Source organism: Pantherophis guttatus, chromosome 3 (genome assembly GCF_059756535.1).
Source record: "Pantherophis guttatus breed Tessera chromosome 3, ASM5975653v1, whole genome shotgun sequence".
In the NCBI taxonomy this organism is placed as follows: Eukaryota; Metazoa; Chordata; class Lepidosauria; order Squamata; family Colubridae; genus Pantherophis; species Pantherophis guttatus.
Window position 1 is genome coordinate 57,176,459 of NC_142065.1, and position 20,676 is coordinate 57,197,134.

A 20,676-nucleotide genomic window follows, 5' to 3' on the forward strand; every position below is an offset into this window, starting at 1 on the left:
ATCAGCTAGCACCTTTGTGTGTTTTATTCTCTTACCCTGTTTCCCCGAAAAGAAGACCTCCCTGGATAATAAGCCCAATCGGGCTTTTGAGCACATGTGCTAAAAAAAAAGCCCTTCCCAAAAATAAGCCCTCCCTGAAAATATTTAAGCACATGCGCAGCCAGTCCCCACCATTTCATTGGGTTAGGATTAGGGAGACAGAGGTGGAAATCGGGTAAGGCAGCAAGAGGACCCCCATCTTGCTCCACTCACCCCAAGATAATAAGACCTCCCCTGAAAATAAGGCCAAGCGTTTATTTCGGGGTTCAAAAAAATATAAGACAGGGTCTTATTTTGGGGGAAACACAGTATTATTAAACTGTCCCAAGCTTGTTTTATGTAACAATTAGTCATAATACTACTAAATATTAATTCAACTAGCACTGCCACAAGAAAAAAAAAATCTCTATGGAAAAATGCATTTTTCTACTGTTTCACTTAACATTTTCTATTATTTCAGATTTCAAGCTCTTAAATGAATCTGTAAGGAAAATTAGTCATAGTGTGAAAGGTTTTTACAAACTTGTAGCACTTTTGATGAAGCAGATATTTTTTTAATAAATTAAACTGTTAACTAGATAATTTCCATCTGCACTTTTGAGCATAACTTAATATTTTGTGGGGTAGAGGGAATCTAGTTTTCCAGAAAATAGGATCAAATGCGTCAACGTAAGGCTTTTAAGAAAATTAAGAAATGTATCTATCAAGAAGAGATCATGTTTTGAAAGACTCTTACAATGATGTATGAATCAAAACTGCCCAAGAACTGAAACAACTAACTAAGAGAAAGAATCAAAGACTGTCTGATTTTTGAGCTCACATGTTAAATGTATTATGTGAGAATCTAAAAATAAATAAATACATAAATAAATACAAGCAACATAGAAACATTTTTAGAAACATATGTATTAGCAAAATGCACTAATATGGGAATAATGGTCACTACCTGCTACACATACAAATAAGCAATCAAGCACATAATAAATAAATAAAAAGTGCAATGCAATCTTCCGCCTCAAAGGAAAACAGAAAATGTCAGCAATTCACAAGCACTATGGAGTATATCAAATGGCAAATGGGCCCTTTCCAGCCTCCAGAGGGCCTCTGGGGGGATGGGGAAGGCTGATTTCACCCTCCCCAAGCTCCTAGAAAGGCTCTGGAGGCTGGGGAGAGTGAAAAACGGGCCTTCCCCACCACACCCCGAGGCCCTCCAGAGACAGGAAACAGCCTGTTTCCCTACTTCCGGTGGGCCCACAAGGCCCGAAAATCAGCTGGCACACCGGAGCTGAGCTCACATGCCCATCTGTGGCACGTATGCCATAGGTTCACCATCACGGGCCTAGCAAGACATTCATTCATTCATTCATTCATTCATTCATTCATTTATTTATTTATTATTTATTTATTTATTGGTTCGATTTATATGCCGCCCTTCTCCCGAGACTCAGGGCGGCTTACAATGCGTTAAGCAATAGCCTTCATACTTTTCATACCTGGTTAGTAGGGCTTTCGCCCCCAAGCGGTGTTCTTTTTTATACAAAGTCAGCTTATTGCCCCCACAATCCAGGTCCTCATTTTACCTACCTCGAAAGGATGGAAGGCTGAGTCAACCTTGAGCCTGGTGAGATTTGAACTTGCAGTAATTGCAGGCAGCTGGTGCTACTTAACAGCACTTTAGTCTGCTGCGCCACCAAGGCTCTTGTAATACATTGTATTATATTTACATTCAACCTCAATCTACTTAAATTTTCTCCAACATAGATAGGCCTACAGATAGTTCCCAGAATTCCCCCCCCAACATGGCTATTGCTGGTCTGCATGATGCTAAACTAAATATTTGAGATGCCATAAATTCTGTATTCAATCTTCATTTTTATATTCAAACTCTGGCCTTGATCTCATATTTCTTAAGTAGAACTCCTGATTCTTATTCTCAAAGACATCAGGACTTTTTAGGATTCTGATTTTCCTACAGACAAGTGTTTCTGAACCTCTATGTGGACATTTAGGGGTCAGAACCTAGCTAGTTCAGGTGTTTTTGCTCTTCAAAGGGAGTTTGATCCAGTGCTCTAAAATCTTGCCCTCTATTTCTTACATCATTTAAATCACAAGCTAGTTTAGCCCTGAGTCATTCACCTATCAGCTGCTTTCTCTAAATGTGCTCTCAAGGTTCACACTAAAAAAGACAGCAGTAAAGGAAAAAAAAACTTTAACAAGTTCTTATTTTTAGCAACATATTGAGAATAAAGTATTTTTAGTGCCTCTACACATTTTTATACAAATATAAGCTGATTGTCCTGGATAGAGAATTGCATGATAAGACAACGACAGGGATACAGTTCCTGAAGAAATCTAAATGAATAATTTCCAGCTTTCATGAGCACTCTTAGCCTCAAAATATATAGCAAAGCTACAACAGCACATCTTGTTACATGCTACAGAAAGGATTTGGGGGACATAGCTCTTCAAAACTACAGTAATTGTATTCTATTCATGCTCCATTTTTACTGCCAGCTGTAAACCAGCTCTACATGTATCAGGGTTTGCATCAAAATGATACAGACCAAGCCCATATCCAACAATATTGTAGTAATATAAATTTATAACTTTGACAGGTTTTTGCATATAGAAACAAGTGAAAGAAACATTAAACTATTTCTGTAAAATTAATTTTAAGCAATCAGCAGCACTTCCTCCAAAATTCCAAGGACTACAGAAGAGTTTGAAAAACTAAAGTAAAATTTCATTTTCTTTTGGGTAAACTGCTTTCAATAAAATGACTACTACAGAGAGACAGCCATATCTTCAAAGTAAATTATCTAGCTTTTCATCCAAATGTAATAATGGAGAGTACAATATTATTGATACTCTTCAAACTGAACGAGAAAGAGGAGCTGAAATTAGCAGCAAAAATAGTAAGAAATATCTTTCAATTTTTCTGCAGTTACTGGAAATAAGTTAATGAAAACGATAAGCCTCCTATCTCTTGTTCCCTCCAATTATAACGCAGTTATGGCCATGAATGATTTCTAAAACTGGATGGATCTGTCACAAAATGAAAGGACATCTGAGCTCCTTCCTTACTTTGTAATTCAGACACTACTGTCCCATTAGAACAGGGGTCCTCAAACTACGGCCCGCGGGCCACGTACGGCCCACTGACACAATGTATCCGGCCCGCGCAGCGGTGGGATTCAGCCCCGTCCCGTCCTGCCTCCCGCCCCACCACTTCCACCCACTCCTCGCATGGCTGGCTTTTCCTGGCTGACAGGGGCCCGGGGAAGAGGTGCCTCACCTGCTGCAGCTGCCAGAGGGCCTGGGGGACAGCCAGGGACTGCAAGGTCCCTGTCTGGCAGCAGGGACTCCGCAGCTGGCCCTCCAAGAAACAGGTAAGGTGACGGCAGTACTTGCATCAGCAGCAGGCAGAGGGGCGGAGGCGGGTGAAGCACGTGATATGGATCACACCCCTGATCCATCCCATGTGGCTGGGACAAAGCCAGGGGTGAAATGCTCCCGGTTCGGACAGGATCGCGTGATCCGGTAGCGATGACAGCGGGTGGTTTGGAGAACCAGTAGTAAAAACCCCTCCCTCTCCCATGCCCAGGTGAGTCGCACAATCATCAGAGGCTTTTTTTTCCTCTTTTAAAAGCATTTTTTCTACAACCTCTTCAGCCGAAAAAATGCTTTTAAAAGTAAAAAAAAAAGCCTCTGGCAATCCCAGCTGAGTTGCCTGATCGTCAGAGACTTCTAAAAGCATTTTTTTCTGCAACATCTTAAGGTTGTGCAGGTCCATTAGGCTGCAGCGAGTGAGGAAACCCGTGATTACGTTCCTCCTCCCCCCCATCTCTGCTGGGCCTGGGCATCCAGCAACAACTGCCGCCTTCTCTTCCCCCTCTCCCCCGCCACTTGGCTGCCCATCTTTCTCCTGCTTGGCTGCCTGAAGGAGGACAGCCATCTCCGCCACTGGACAGGGAGGCGGGAAGGCTGGCTGGCCAGATCAGCGCTGCTGAGCCCCCATCTTGGCACTTCCTCGCTACATCCACTCCAAGCGATCCCTGCCTGGTCCGATTCTGCCTGCCAAATATGCAGAGCCCTTGCTCGAGCCTGTTGCACAGGTTCGACAGGTGCGAAGGACGCTCTGGCCAGCGAGATTCCAAAAGCAGATTGAGACTGCCGCAATGCAAATGGAATGGGATTCAGCGAAATTTCTCTTCCTCACCCACATTTGCTCTTGTAGGAGCCATCTCTTTCCTGACAGAGAGATGGGAGGGAAAGAGGGAATGGAATGGAATGGGATTCAGCAAGGTTTGTCTTCCCCACCCCCATTTGCTCTTCTAGGAGAGAGAGAGAGAGAGGGAAGGAGGGAGAGGGAGAGGGAGAGAGAGAGAGATGGATGAATGAATGTCGATTATAACCTCCTTGGGGTTGAGAAGAATTGCTGCAAAACTGAGTTTTCTGAAGTGGACCACTAGGCTCGTAAACAACTTTAAAAATAATCTAGTAAAAAGAAAAGTCAAACAAAAGCAAATAAAACACTCCCAGGAGGAAAACAAATTAAAGTTTCATTTGTGTCTATTATTTAATGGACTGCTAAATTGGCAAAATGGACTGCTAAATTGGCCCCGCCCACCAGCCACACCCACCGTCACATCACCACATAGCCACGCCCACCCAGTCACATGACTACCTAGCCACACCCACCCAGCCACATGGGGGCCCAGCCACACCCACCTAGCCAGTCCAGCCCCCCAACAGTCTGAGGGACCCTGAAGTGACCCCCCCGTTCAAAAAGTTTGAGGACCCCTGCACTAAAACATAACAATGTTTCAGGATTTCATGAAGCTTAAACATACTTCAAAAACGCTTCAATTTTTTATGCATGCTAAAAGAAAAAAAAATCAGTCAAAAGTGACGCATTGACTGATAATATTGTCTCAAGGTGGTAAAATGCAAGTCTCTGATAAAATCAATGCACAAAACACAGCTCCACTTAAACCCAGAACTGCAAGCAGTTATCACCATAATACCTGAAAGACTAATTTTATTTAACAATGTTTTCCAATTCAAAATCTTTAGAGGTGAAACTAGAAGTGTTCATAAAGATTACAAATAATATAAAGCAGGTCCAATGCAAGATACAAAAAAAATGCGCTGATTTTTTAAAAATAATACTCATTTGCTTTTCTGTGGAAAAACTGGAAGATGTATATGCATTATTCACTTTTATTTTTAGTTATTTTATATATTAAATTTATATGGTGGCCATCTCACTGTTCCGACTGATTCTGGATGGCTTACAATAGTATAAAAGCATAAATATAAAAACACTAAAAGTACTAAAATTAAGATTAAAATCAACAATTACAGGTTAAAAACAAGAACATGGATGGTACAGGGCTGGACTTTCGTCTCTCACTTTTATAGTAATCAATAGGAAAAGTTATGATATTTCTTTAGGCCCTCCAAATACAATAGGAAATATTCCTTCCCATCCCACCTCCCTATACCCTTGCCAAAATCCTTACCTCAAGCTTGGTAAATAAAACATGTTTAATGAGAACAGATTAGGGAAATCAGTTAAACAATGTACATTGTATATGAAGAATCATTATTTTTAGGTGTAGAATATTGGAAACTTGCAGTAGAGAAAAGCAGATCAAATTATGTAGTTTCTAACAGATTGTTTTCAAAAAGGCATGCACTGCCCATTTGAGTGTGAGGTTTGGGAGAAACAGTAGTACAATCTTAGTTTATCCTGCAAGTGTGAACATCTGGAACTTATTTTTAAAGCAATACAAAAATATTTAGGCTTGTAATTTAACATATAAGTGCAACTAATGAAAACAAGGAAATACTTAGGGGTGTTATTAGTCTAGCTGTTCTGCAGAATCTAGCAAATAAGGATGCATGGTCACATCATGTATTATGTCATTTGCAAACTTTGTACCACTGAAAATTAGACAGAAAACGGAAAGAGCTTCAAATATATTTTCAGAAATTCATAGCATGTAAGGCACAAAAGCAGAAAGCCTTCAGGTTGCCCTGGGTATTCCTTACACAACTGGAAATTACAAAGTGGATCATCAATTAGCAAGAGAAAACACAAGGGGGCACTATAAGAAATAAAAGGCAACACTTTCTCTGGAATCATGTTGGTCTCTCAAACACTGTATCCATTTATAAAACGGGAATGAACTCCATCCTTCAGAAGATATATGAGGTAACACAGAACAGAATGCAAAAGCTTTTCTATCCTACCACTTCCTTTATGAAAAGAGAAACAAGTTGTAGCCAAATAATTACCTGAGGGTGGATCTGGGGCTTGTCGCACGTGGCCTCAAAATCCAACACTAGGAAGTAATGATACCTCTGTGGGGGAAAGGATGACATTGCTGCCATGGAAGCAAAGCCGTGAGAAGCCAGTTTCCCGGTTTTAGTGGAGCTGTACCTCTGGAAAACTAACAGAAAGGAGAGCAGAGGAGTCCTCAATCTTGGGAACAATCTGAGGTGAAGCCTTGCTGCTGTTGAACCGAGACGTGTGATCATTGAACACCTAGCAGCATCTGGAACTTCAAAAGAAAAAGAAACAGGAATCACTCTACACATACAGACTTCTTCATTTTAATGTCGTTGAGGAAATACAACTTCCATTTATTTAGTTGAACAGAAGCGGGAAATTAGTTTCTATTAATCACATCACTTATTTAAAGCACTTCTACCATATTTTGCATAAAATAGGATCCAAAGCAGCTACATGTAGTCTTCATTTAATGACCAGTCACTTAGCAGCCATTTAAAGTTACAGTAGACTCCCCAACTTTGACCTGGTCTCAAAGTTACAGCTGCTGCAGCGACCCACAGTTGTTCACACTTACAACCAATCACAGGGACACTGCCAACCCCCACTGCATATCTCCCCCACCATCTTACTCTACCGGATCCCTGCAGGCCTTGAGCCTGCTTCCCAGTCCACCAGACTCCATACCCTTTTCCTCATTTATCTTTTGATGATCTCCAGAGCTTGGATTAGGGAAGCAGAATAGATCATATCATCATGTGGCTGTAATGACATGATTTCAGAAGTGACCACCATTTACCAGTTACCTTGAATTGTGGTCCCTTGGAAAATGGCAGCCATTTCCACAACTGCACCACACAACCATGTGACAAAGCAATCCATTCTACTTATTTAACATACTCAGTTCAGCAGTCTAGAGCTTTGGAGATCTTCAAAAGGTAAGTAAATGATACGTGATCGGTGGAGGAGAGGTCTAAGAGTTGTGGGGATGGGGGCTGAGGCCTGCAGGGATACAGGCGGGGTGGAGGAGCAGACTCAAGGGCTATGGGGACAGTTGGGAAACAGAGCATGGGGTGCCTCAGGATTAGGGAGGCCTTGAGACGTAAGGGTCTAATGGGTCTGAGCCTGCACTAAGCCGCCCAGGGCCTCCCTCAACCTGAGGCACCAAATGCTCTGCTTAACGACATGCACATGTTTTAACAACTGCAACAGGGAGATCAGGCGGTAGGAATCATTAAGAAAAGCCATGTTGTTTAATGGCCATCACCATTTGCAAGCATAATGGGGAGACTCCAATATGGTCATACATTGAGGATATCTGTGCACTAATCAAATTACTAAGAAACATGACAGCCAGTTTAGTGTACTGGTTAAGGTACCAGACTAGAAGCTAGAAATGTTCTAGTCCATCCTTAGGTATGAGGCAAGTTGGGTAACCTTACACTACTCCCTCAACCTCTCACCCTGGTCATAACTTCTTTACTCTCCTATCATTGGGAAGGAGAGATAGAAGTATAGCCAGCCGCACAAACAGGCTGAAGAACAGTTTTTATCTGTGGGCTGTCAGACTCCTGAATGAGAAATAACATCATAACCATGTAGTATGATGGACTGCAGGGCCCAATGATTTATTGGGTTAGGGATTTTCTGTCTTCACTGTGTGGGGAGGGGGAGGTGCAATGAGGAGCTCAACCAATCTCATTGTACATATGTTGTGCACTAACAATAAGGATTTGAAATTAACCTAGGAAGGAGACAATAATGAACCACTTCCAAAAATTTGCCAAGAAAACTGCAGAACTGCTCCAGGCGGTTGCCAGGAGTCAACACTAAGTGAAGGGCACTCCTGAGAGGGAGAGGAAGGAGAGAGAGAAAGAGAGAGAAAATGGAAACAAAATGATGGTGGATTGTATGTCCCTCCCAAATGCATGCTGGAAAGACTCTCCTTTAAAGCCACCCCAACAATAATATAGTGGGTATCAGGAGGACATCCATTGAGATTGGTAACTATCAGTAAACCTGGCTACTAAATACTATGGTAATACAACAGTTGATAACGTTCAGAATTAATAATAAGGACCAATATGTTATAATGGAGGGAGCATTGTACATAAACCAGGGAAATGCAGGTTTAAAACCCCATTCGGATATGAAATCACTTTCTCCATCTAAACTTCCCAGGAGGATACAACATAGAATGGCTCAAGAATGCTACACTGAACTCTTTAGGGAGACAATCCAATTGGAGAGAAAAAAAAAACCTGATCACTGCTCATGTCATTTTGAACCACATTTCAAAATAGTAGTTCCAATATAAATGCGATTTATAAAATCCTTAAATCATACAAATCAGTCTAGTAAATAGTAGCACACATGTACTGCCTCCATAGCAATAATTTATAAAATAGGAACTCAGAACCAGAACATTTACCTTATGGCTTTATGTGCCTAGCACTGCTCAAGCCATCCATAACAAATTGCATGAGAAAGCTTAAGACAATGATTTTTCAGTTTTAGATACTATTGGAGCCCCCCCCCCAAGTTTTGGGACAAATCATATCCTCTTCAACTGGCTAGAAGATTATGGAAATTATAATACCGTGTTTCCCCGAAAATAAGACCCTGTCTTATATTTTTTTGAACCCTGAAATAAGTGCTTGGCCTTACTGCCATGCGCTCAAAAGCCCGATTCGACTTATTATCAGGGGATGTATTATTTTGGGGAAAACAGGGTACAAAAAACTGGAATCAGGGTTTGAAACAGTTGCATTAGTAACTGTATGGCTGAACTGGTAGTAATTGTAAAAGATATGTTTAAATCAAGTGTACATATTATATACATGCTTTCAGGTGCCAGATATATAATGCTCTGCATATAACGATATTCGCAGAGAATTATTAAGTTCAAATCTTTCAGACCATCAAGTCCAACCACTTGTCCTATGCCAGAAACCAAATTAAAAGGCTTCTGCTTGAATACATCCAGTGATGGATGTACACCTTTTGCATAATTGGTTCTGCTATAAAATTGCTCCTATTGAAATCATTACTAGAATTTAACTTGATACAGCCTTTCTATAATTTAAATCTATTACATCATGTCCTGTATTCTGAGGTAACAGAAAACAAGGCCTGACCTCCTTTGTGATACCCTTTAAGGCCATGATGGTGAACCTATGGCACGCATGCCAGAAGTGGAACACAGAGCCATCTCTCCGGGCACGCCAGTCGTCACCCATTGCTCTTCCAGGTTCCGGCGCACATGCTGGTCTGCGCGCACGCAATGGCTATCCTAAATCTCTTCCTCTATCTCCAATGTAGCTCCAGGCTGTATTGTCTCGTTTTGCCCCCCACCCCACCTTGGAATGTGCTTCCTCCTTCCTGGGACACCATCTCCCACTTTGTATACACATTTCATCATATTGATAAGAGTCCTGAAGAGTAACAGCAGATTTTCCACCCGACCCCTGGCCCCAAGAATGAAGAGATCTGGACAAATGTATTTGAAATTGTAGCCTTTTATTTAAAAATTTGTTGAAGTACACTTCTTTTGAAGTAGTACTATATAAGAACCTTATTCCTTTCTCCTACCCACTCAAAATTAGATTAATTTTAAGAATGAAAAAAAATCATTCACATGATAGAAACTTCTGGTTTGCTTTGATCACTGTATATTGAACCAAGATTTATTTTGGTTTGGATATAACCCTGGATTTACACAACATGCTCAGCTAAATCTAAAACCACATTTCAGAACAGTTTAGGCCATATGAAAATCTAGCAACAGCATACATGTGATTCTGCTGATCTGCTGAAAAATACTTATTAAAATTTATAGCATAATTTATTTTAACAATATCAAAATAGTACCAAAATTTACTGGGCGGGAGAAGGACTGTTACTGAAATCCTATTAAAATGGTACCTCTCCATCTGGCACTGTAAAATTGTTCTGGTTTTGAAGGTTCTCTTTCCTTCGTGTAACTTGCCTTTTAAATGTTTTAGTATAAGGAGCCTGTATATCTTTTTTAAAAAGTCTAACATTTGGTTAAGTGGACACATTCTAGAAATAATGCCACTTGCACCTGTTAAGTAGTGACAAGATATGGTATAGAAAGCATATTTTTAGATTTTAAAATATTTTTAAAAGCAGCATCACCAAGCTTTCCATAGAAACTACTGAAGATATTGTAAAACTCTTCAGTCATTCAAGAAAGTAATCTGTTGAAATAACATTACCTAGAAAATACATTATATCCTATAATAATCTAGGCAGAGTTTTCTATTTCTCTATTCCTGTAGCACATGACCATGGCATACCAACAGAAGTTTGAAGATGCTCCTGCTAAACTTCTACTTTAGCAGGAAAAACTGATTTAGTGCATTAATATCCCTTAGATTAAGGTTGAACACTGGCACAGAAATTAGATTACAAGATTCAGCCGTGATAAACTCTGGTTCAAATAAGACGTGATATTAGCTAATTTGCTTATAGTTTACTAAGAATGACTGTCATACAGTTTGAATCTGTTTAAAAAATGAGATGGGGGAAAAAATGGAAAAATATGCTTTTGTGAGAGAAAAAAAGAAAGATCAGAACAAGGGCTTGGAGAAGAAGATACCATACTTCGTATCATTAATAGTGTTGTGGTCTGCCAGCAGCCTGCAGATCTGGCAGCGGAGTCGGACAGCGATGAGGCTGAAGAAGAACATGGGCCAGTCCTGGAGGCTGGGGAAGGCCCGGATGAGGGCTCTGCGTCAGAGGCAGAGATGGGGCCAGGGCCATCGGGGAGTGAGGTGCGGACTCCAGAACCTCCAGAGACTGATAGGAGTGAGGCAGAGGAACAGGAGGAGCCTGTTTCTAATACACGCATGTGAAGGGCTGCCAGAAGGCAAAAGCAGCTCAAGCAAAGAGGACAACTCGGGAGTAGGGCCAAGAGATGATTGGCCTCTCCCATAAGGCTTAAAACAGACCAGCAACGGCATTCGGGCTTTGCCAGAAAACGTTTATTTATTTATTTATTTATTTATTTATTTATTTATTTATTCAACTTGTATGCCACCTTTCTCCGAAGACTCAAGGCAGCTTACAAAGCATTTAAAAACCATATATAAAAACATTAAAAATTAAAACATTAAAAACAATTAAAACCGATTCACACCATTCATGGCCGGATCTTGCCAAATCGCAACAGCCCCAGGCCTGCCAGAAAAGCCAGGTGTTCACTGCTTTTCGGAAGGCCAATAGGGTGGGGATGGTCTGGATCTCAGGAGGTATAACTGGTTCCAGAGAGCTGGGGCAGCCACAGAGAAGGCCCTCCCCCGCGGCCCGCCAGCCGGCACTGTTTAGCTGACGGGACCGGGAGATCAACTCTGTGGGATCTTACCGGTCACTGGGAGCTATGCGGTAGAAGGCGGTCTCGAAGATAACCTGGCCTTGAGCCATGTAGGGCTTTAAAGGTAATAACCAACACCTTGAATTGTGACCGGAGACCAATAGGGAGCCAGTGCAGCTCGTGGAGAATTGGTGTAATGTGGGTGTACCTAGGTGCACCCACGACAGCTCGTGCGGCTGCGTTGGTAGTTTTGTCTTCTTCTTCGTCTACGTCTTGTATTTATTTTTGTATCTGTGACTTCTGAATGTTTGCCAAGAAAGGCCTTTGGCAGTTTGCCTAATTGGACAAGATTTGCAATAGGACTGAGGAATTTGTGTTGGGAGGAATTTGCTTTAATTTAGTTGAACAACACTGGAAATGAAGTAATTCTCAGCTGTTCGAATAAAGTTTGTTTTTTCACTGACTGATTTTCCTACGCCTTACTTGGGCCTGGGTCACAACAAATAGTGCGACTGGTCCAGGACTTATATATAGTATAATATCTGCCTAGCAGCTATGAATAATTAATAATTTAATTATATTTTTATATTATTAAAACTTAATACTCAGGTTTGCAACTATTTTTTACATATTAACAAAATAGCTAATGAATTTCAGCTTTATGGGATCTTTGTATATAATACCAATATTTAAATTTTATAGGTAAAGTTTATAATAAAACAAACGAAATCTGTACATGTACATAAATCAGACAGATAATTCCAATAGCTGATTTTCAATAAAAAGTAGATAAATTCATTGTAGTTGTATTTTCTGACATCATTCTACAATTTTTATAAGAAAAGATAGGACAGGGGAAAGAGTAGACTCTAATAAAAATTAAGAGCAGATCATTGTTTTTGTATCCATTATGGTCCAGTCACCAATCAATGCAACTAAAATCAGATTTTCAAGATACAAACAAATCCATATTCTAACATGTATGGTTATGATCAATTATGGTCATACAAGAATAGATCCATCTCTGATGCATCGACCAAAAGGGTATAAAGGCATCCTGATCATAAAAACTGTCTGGACATTTTATAACATGGCCAGCTGTCTGCTTAAAGTAAGAATTATATTTCTCTTTTGTCTGGATAGAATATTATCAATATATTAATGAAAATATATTCTTCTATGCAGATATAACAGTATAGAATAAAATCATAGAGGTCAATGAATTATCATAAGCCTGAAGTCACAGCACTTTTTCGAAGGAATGAAAACAAAACAAATAATTCCTCCTGTCTTACATTTCACAATAAAATACTGTAATTTTCTTAAAAGCCAAGCCCAATAAATGGGTAATACTTTCTTATTTAGCATTTAGTAAAAATTATCTACTGTATTAAAACGACCAAGAGTCAAAACCAGTATGAAGAAATTGATCAATTTAATCCAGCAATTTTTGAATCTAGGATACTATTCAGAATATTTAACATTGACTCATTCAAAATAGTGAAGATCAAAATAAACCTTCATTTGCATACAAGACAGGATAGAATTCTCACATGAAATTGGGCAATTTAAATTTTATCCTGCTAGCAATATCATGGAATTATCTAGCTTCCTTTATAATCCATGACATACAAGAGTCAAGCCAATCTGAGAATAATCTCCTTGACTTCAAAATCCTTTTCAGATCTTAAGGTGATACAAACTGAAAAATATTGCTTATTCTATGAACAAGTAACTAATATTCTGGTAATTTAACTACCGTATTTAGATATAATAAGAAAGAATGATTTAGAAAGAAGATGACAAAGGGCAGGGAACATATCTATGGAAAAAAGATAGAAACCAATTTATCACCATTGTGGAATTTGGACCTCATCTGACATTAGCAATTATGCATGATTTTCATCAATGAAAATCTTTTCTGTATGAGGGAACCTACATCCAACAGGTGGAACTTAATTATCTTCATTATCTCAATATTCATAATAGTTTCATCCTTATAAACTATTTGTTAAATACCAAAACCTTAATTTGGCCTATTAAATTAAATATTAGGAAAAATAAAGTGCTGAAACGAAAACAACTATTGTGGTATAATACCGTGTGATCATCCTAGGCAACTTTTAACAACGAATCCAATATTCATAAGTTTTAATGATGAATTGATATGCCAACAAAGTAAAGAATGAAAATATATTAGGGATTAATAAGCAAATATTAAGTGCAGTAAGATTGTAGATATACTTGATGTTGAAGAACAAATCAGTTGTATCAATATATACCACCATAGTTTTTAGGTAGCTTGTTTTTTAGATGTACTGGGCATGCAACTTCCAAAACTCCAAGTCAATATAGCTAAAGAGCCATCATATATGGTACAAATGTTAAAAAATATGGCAGATGATTGCATAGATTTTTGTTCATGGTTTATCTTGGCTACTGATTATCTATTCTTAACTATTGTCAGCTACCCAGAGTCAAGACAATTGGAAAGGTGGTCTTATTAATTGAACTACAACTAAATTAAAAAATATCTGATGGACACCAATTTGAAAAAGACTATTATAGCACATGTTAAAATTTCACATAATTCCTTTTTTTTGATTTGGCAACCTTTTTCCAAAATGTAAATCTCGTACAAAATGTAAATAAATATACAATGATGTGTTAGTGTTAAATGATAACATAATTTCTAATAAATATAAAATTTCAGGATATAAAAAGGTGTTTCTACAAATGAGAAATCAAGGTAATTCATGAGTATAGATATAAATATATTTGATTCTGTTAGAGCTGTCCAACTCCAATGGAAGTGCAAAGTTTCACTTGTCCTAGTAAGAAACAAAGCTGTTTACAAAAAATGTTTATTTTCAAAAATGCATTGTCCTGTAAAACTAATAACTAACAGAATTAATGCAGGAAAAAGTTACACTGGACTATTTCTAAATTGAAATTATCTAGTTTTAGTGACAATTTTGAGAAAGCATAAATGGTAAAAATAAATATGGTACATAATTCAGTTTTTGAAGTAGTGACAGGATTCAGATCCTAGACTAAATTATAATTCACTTTGAATGGTTTTCACTTAATAAATTATGTGAAAACCAGGTAGCATAGTTTTGTAAGCACAAATTATCAGTTACTAGGATGCGCAAAGTTAGTGTGGCTTCCTCCTGAAAATATAGAAATGTTATGGAATGCATATACTCCATATTTTATGCTTCAGAATATTTATATATATCCAAAAAATAAAGTTTGGCTTGAGTATAAAATTTAATCAATGTTAAGTACACTATTTTTTTTTCCTAATCTTTTTTTTAAGTTATTTTAAAACTGTATTTTTAAAAACATAATATTGACAAAACCCATAACATTCTCACAATATGCTAAGCCATAGACTATTTTAAACCTGATTTGTTGAACAAACCAGAGTCAGTTTTGCACATGAGTAGCTCTTAATTTCCACTTCTTTGAACTAGATAAAAAGCTTAGGGTTAGGCTGAATACAAAATCAAGCCAAGTTAGTAATTTAATCATAATCAGCCCTCTAGTCTCTATTTATGTGTCGTAACATACAAACAAGCTACTATTTCAAATTCAGATTTGCTTTTTCATAGCAAACATTCTATCTTAACACAAATATGTGCATCCACCCAAAATAGTTTGCTCTTGTTTTCACGTTATAATTATAATTTCTGCAATTCCTTTGGTTTGAGCTATCCCAAATCACTGTGAATCAAAGCAGCATACAAGTTTAATAAATTAATGTTATTTTATTAAAGTTCTATGCTTATAATTACTAGACTCCTACAATAGTAACACCCAAATATTGACAACTTTCATCTAATGAATATCATTCATTACAACCCAAAGCAGGTACATTACAAAATAAATATGGAATGAAAATACCTCTAAATATTTGTATGCCTCTCAGTCACTTTCATATGAGATGAGCAATTACACAAATATGATTTAAAAAATATTTTTTTCCTAATATATCTAAGATTTTATTCCTTGAGTTGTCATTAATATTCATATCAACCTTTAATTCATGACAATATTTTATATTCGATAATTAGCTGTTACACATTTCTATTCAATTGTTTTTTGTTATCAGTATAGCATGTAAAGTGAATACTGTATGCCATTTTTTATTTTTTAAATAATGCTAAAGACACATTTGTATGATAGTAAACTAACCCAACTCCTTTCTAGGGGTGACAGACTGATTACATTATATCCATACGAAGTAGCTCTCTAAACTATGGCTCTTCTTGATGCGTAAATGTAGAGTAGATAGTATTAGTATTTTTTTAATTAAACAGAATTGGAAAAGAAATGAATACTATTTCAATACAATACTATTTCAAATTCTGGTTAATATTAACCAGAAATGACGCCACTTTGTATGACACATCTCACTAATATACAGAAGACTTATCAGCTGTGATCAAGAAGCCACTTCAGACCAGGATGAATTCCAGGCAAAGCAATCTTAAGCTTCCAGGCAAAATTCCAGGCAAAGTAACTGCCAAATTTTGAATGAATATACAATATGAGATTACATCATCTAAATCTAAGCAAATGCTAATAGGTGTGGTAAAGAAGTTCTTCTTGGCAAATAAGGAAGCAAATTTCAGACTGATTGTTAAATCTAAATGAAACATGGTTGAAGGTTATAGCTGACATCCTAAGTGGGGGAAAAAGTCTTGCAATGATATAAAACTCATATTTTGCTGGTTACAAAAGTATGCTTCTTGATCAGATAATTGAAGTTTGTGAAGTAACTGAAAAATGTTTCAAGAATAATCCAAATCAAACAAATCAAAATGGCTGAAGAAGCTGAAAAATACATGAATGGCATCTGACTGTTTAGGGGAGAAGTTCATATAGTCGAAGCAAAAGACTATCAACTGTCATATCTTTTCTTCTGTTTGGATTTTAAATGATAGAAGAATAAAATATTAAAATAATATTAGATTTTAAATGATAGAATAAAATGATCAGATGCTTCATCAAGTACAGCACATACTACAATGATAAGGCTATATATTAGAAATTAATATATACATACTTGATTATTCATATTTTATATAAATAAAATTGTTAACTGTTATAATAGTACATTATGCTTTCTTTTTTTCTGTTGTGTGTTTTTTTTCTTTTCAGGACTTGTTTGTAATTTTTTTTAAATGTGATGCATTGTAATTATCTTTGTCCTTTCTTTTATTTTTCTTGTTTTATGATTATTTATATAAAAAATAAAAGTACAGCATGTACTACCCAAATTTACCTGAAGATAATTATTAAAATACACTTTGAGACATTAGAATATAAAGTCTTTCATTCAACAAATACTTCTGAGCGTGTAAACTATTCCATCTATCTACACACTGTAGATAAAGTAGAATTCAACATTCATCCAGTTACCACAATCAATATTATATCATGAGAGTGATCAGACTTATTTATCAATTTGGAAATACCCGGATTTCTAAAAGAAAAGGTAGTTTTTGCACTCTAAAAGACCCCTAAGGTATTTTTTAATGTGTTTTAGTAGAAGGAAACAGCCAAATTTCTCTAGAATATATTATATCTTCAATCATTTAAAATGGTAATGATTACAAATTATACTGGCCAAGATTTGAACACGCCATAATGGCTTATTCATAAATAAGTTACAAAAAGAATAAATTCTCAAAATGTGATGGCAAAAAAAGCAAACAATCACAATATATCTTAGTGCAATGTCTCAAGTGCCCATTAGGATGGATCCATGGCTCATGATGAGATAAACTCTTTATGTAAATTTAATATATAAATTCAATATCCATCAGAAAAGGAAGATTTGAAGTAGTAACAATATACTTGTGTGCAAGAACTTAGTAGTGGGAAACAATGATCATGACACGATACAAGAAAAATGCACCATGGCCAGGGGTGGGTTCTAAAAATTTTTTACTATCGGTTCTGTGGGCGGGGCTTATTTTGTGGACGTGGCTTGATAGTCATCTGACAATTCTTTAGGATTTAGCAGAGGTACTGGTCTACCAGGCTTTTAACTGCTTGCCGAGCTGTACCAGTCTACTCATTTGTTTTTGGAGGCACCGGTCTACTCATTTGTTTTTGGAGGCACTGGTCTACCCATTTATTTTTGCAGGCACATGTCTACTCATTTATTTTTCCAGGCACTGGTCTACTCATTTGTTTTTAGAAGCACTGATCTACCCATTTATTGTTGCAGGCACCAGTCTACCCATTTATTGTTGCAGGCACCGGTCTACCCATTTATTTTTGCAGGCATCGGTCTACTCATTTGTTTTCGTTTAACACTGATCAGCTGTAGGGCGGCCCTTTGAAGCCCTGCGGCAAGAGTTTAAACAGTTTTTTTCCCTCTAGCCAATCAGCTGGGACTCAGGAGGCAGCAATAGATTGGGGGTGGGGCCAAATAAAAGGTAAGGATAATGGAGGGGGGCGGGGGGCCAGAACCGGTTCGGTGACATCGTATCGTCACTGCTACCAGCTCGGCAGAACCGGGAGGAACCCACCACTGACCATGGCTAATCAGATGGCCTAGGTAAACCACACACACACACACACACACACACACACACACACACACGATGCATACAATACTTTGACCCTAAATCACAAAATATATATTGGTCATGAGTAAAAAGCTTATCCTTCCCCACATGGATTTCTAATGACATCTATTCAGGGAGCTCTGATTCCATATTCAAGAGATACTTTTGGAAAGCCTGGGTAGTTACCAAACGGACATTTTTTTCTCTTAAGGCTTCTTTAAGTGGTGGACAGACAATTATTTGCAGAGGAAATAATCTAAAAGTTTTGTATCTAAATTAAATGATTAGTTTGGCATATTTAACACAATGCAAGGTCACATTTCTCAATCAGTAGAATAACAAATATATTTTAATCAGATTTCTGTTTCCAAGTCTTTAAAGAATGCATCCTATGAATACAATATTGTCAAGGAGATCCTACTGGTACTGAGATTTACTGCCTAATAAATGCTTTAGGATTACAGCCTACTCAATATCTTCATCACTGCATTTCTCCAGAAACATACTTTCTTTCGAAGATCATATATCTACTTCTATCCACATTATCTATCCTTGTCATTTTTCCAATTTACAATCCCAAATACTCAGTTTATTGCAGCAGGAAAGAAATAAAGCTATTGTTTAAAAGGGAAACCGTTAGCATGGTATCTTTCCACCAACCACGCTCCTGCAGAAAAACAAGTCTAGTAAACTACCCGTCTCTCTACTGTGCCTATCATTTTTGAGTTCTAGACTTCAGTCTGACAGACTTTTGATATTTAACATGTTTACACCAGTCATAACCAAAAAAAAAACAAAAAACAGCTGCATCACTTCTGGTTGAAAGCTAAATTCCATTCTTGCCAATCAACCTGAGCAACTGCCTTTCAACTATTTGTCCTTTTATTCCCACAGCCTGAATTTTAGATGACTGCTAGCTTCTGGAGCAAAGCACAGGGAGTTGAACAGTCTTTCCCCCTAAAACTGATAAAAGTGTGTAACCAAATACCACACATCAAGATTTTAGCCATTAACAAAATCTCGGAACAAGTACATCCATCCCTTCCCACAAGCCATAGCTATTCCTTCCCATAGCTTTTATTTCTCCGTTTGCTCCGTAAAATCACACCGGCTAATCCAGCCCCTGGCTCCCCAATGCAACTTGCCGGCCAGGCCTCACTGAGTCTTCCCTTCTACCTCCACCTCCCAAATCACCGCTTCTCTCGATTCTGTTAACTGAGCTGCTGCAACCTCCCCGCCCGGCCCAACCGGCGCTAAGCGGGGAAGCTGGCAATTCCGCATCCCAGAATCGGCGGGGATTCGTAAAAATCCGTCACCGCAGGCCGAGCTCCATCCCCCAATGCATCCTACACCGCGCCCCCCGATCTTGGCCTCAGGGCCCACTTAGGCCCTCAGAGTCCCAACCGGCAGGCCCTTCCCATCCTCGCCACTCAGGCATTCCCCAGTCAGTAAACCCCCAGACACCCCCGCCCCCAGGACAGCCCCGGTCACCCCCATCCCTCAGCACCACGAGTCCCCAACAGCAGCCACTCACCTTCGCGCCCTCTGACCCTCGAACTCAATATAAACGACAGCAGTATCGACCAACCCCGACGGAGGTTCCCGCCCTAGGGGGCGGACTTCTTGGTTGCGGACATGCGCGTAAAAAAAAAATATTGCCGCGCGCCTCTTGCTTCCTTGGCATTGTGGGATACGTAGTTTCGAATCCTGTCGGAGGGAGGCGGGGAGGGATTCCGCAGGTGGCGTCTTGGAATCCTCCGTTTCTCTGATGAGTTGGTTCAGGAAGGAAGGAGCTCGCATGGGCGTTGTCGCACAAAAACTGCCTTAACGTCACGAATATTATCATTCATTGACAAATTTAGCCTTGGCAGTATTTTGCTTTCAATTCTGAGCTTTCTAATCAATAAAGTTGTTGGTTGTGTGAATTATACACATACATACACATACACACATATTCACAAATAGCTGTTTCATGGTAAAATGTTTCACTGAATTCATCTGAAGATGTCAGATTATGCAGAAGACTTTTTTGCATTCCATCTTTCTCTTTCACTATCCTGTTCCTGTGCATCTTCCAATCTGCTTTAGAAGTTTGGGAGATCTTCACAATTATATTTAGAGCACACAGGAAGGAAGCAGCAGGAGACAAAAATGCCCCTCTGTTCATGCACTGAATACTGGATGTGACATATTATTCTATATTTATCCTTCCTTTTTCATATATATATTTCAAGTCAGTGAACATATCTAAAACTGCTGTGTCCTGTTTTCCTTCAACAGCCCTGCAAGGTCGGATGCTGAGAGAATGGCTTAACGTCTCAGACGGCTTTCATGCCTAATACAGTTCTAGAATTCATAGTCTTAGTTTCTAGGCCAGATCTTTAACCACTACACCAAACTGGCTGTCACATATCAGT

The 20,676-nt window shown here is 38.4% G+C and overlaps 1 protein-coding gene across 2 annotated transcripts in view; it reads right to left on the reverse strand.

The window, feature by feature from the left end:
• The window catches only part of ERI3 (ERI1 exoribonuclease family member 3), a 249,232-nt gene extending 229,206 nt beyond the window's left edge, over window positions 1-20,026 (reverse strand). Inside the window, exons 1-2 of one of the 2 annotated variants that reach the window (XM_034414908.3) lie at window positions 19,794-20,026; window positions 6,343-6,608 (exon numbers count right to left, since the gene is read on the reverse strand). In XM_034414908.3, coding sequence (XP_034270799.1) covers window positions 6,343-6,585 — 243 coding nt within the window. In that variant the 5' untranslated portion in view covers window positions 6,586-6,608; window positions 19,794-20,026. Of the gene's footprint in view, window positions 1-6,342; window positions 6,609-8,081; window positions 9,699-19,793 lie in introns of those variants that run through there. The other variant, XM_034414909.3, reaches the window with a different exon arrangement.
• Window positions 20,027-20,676: the final 650 nt, after the last annotated feature.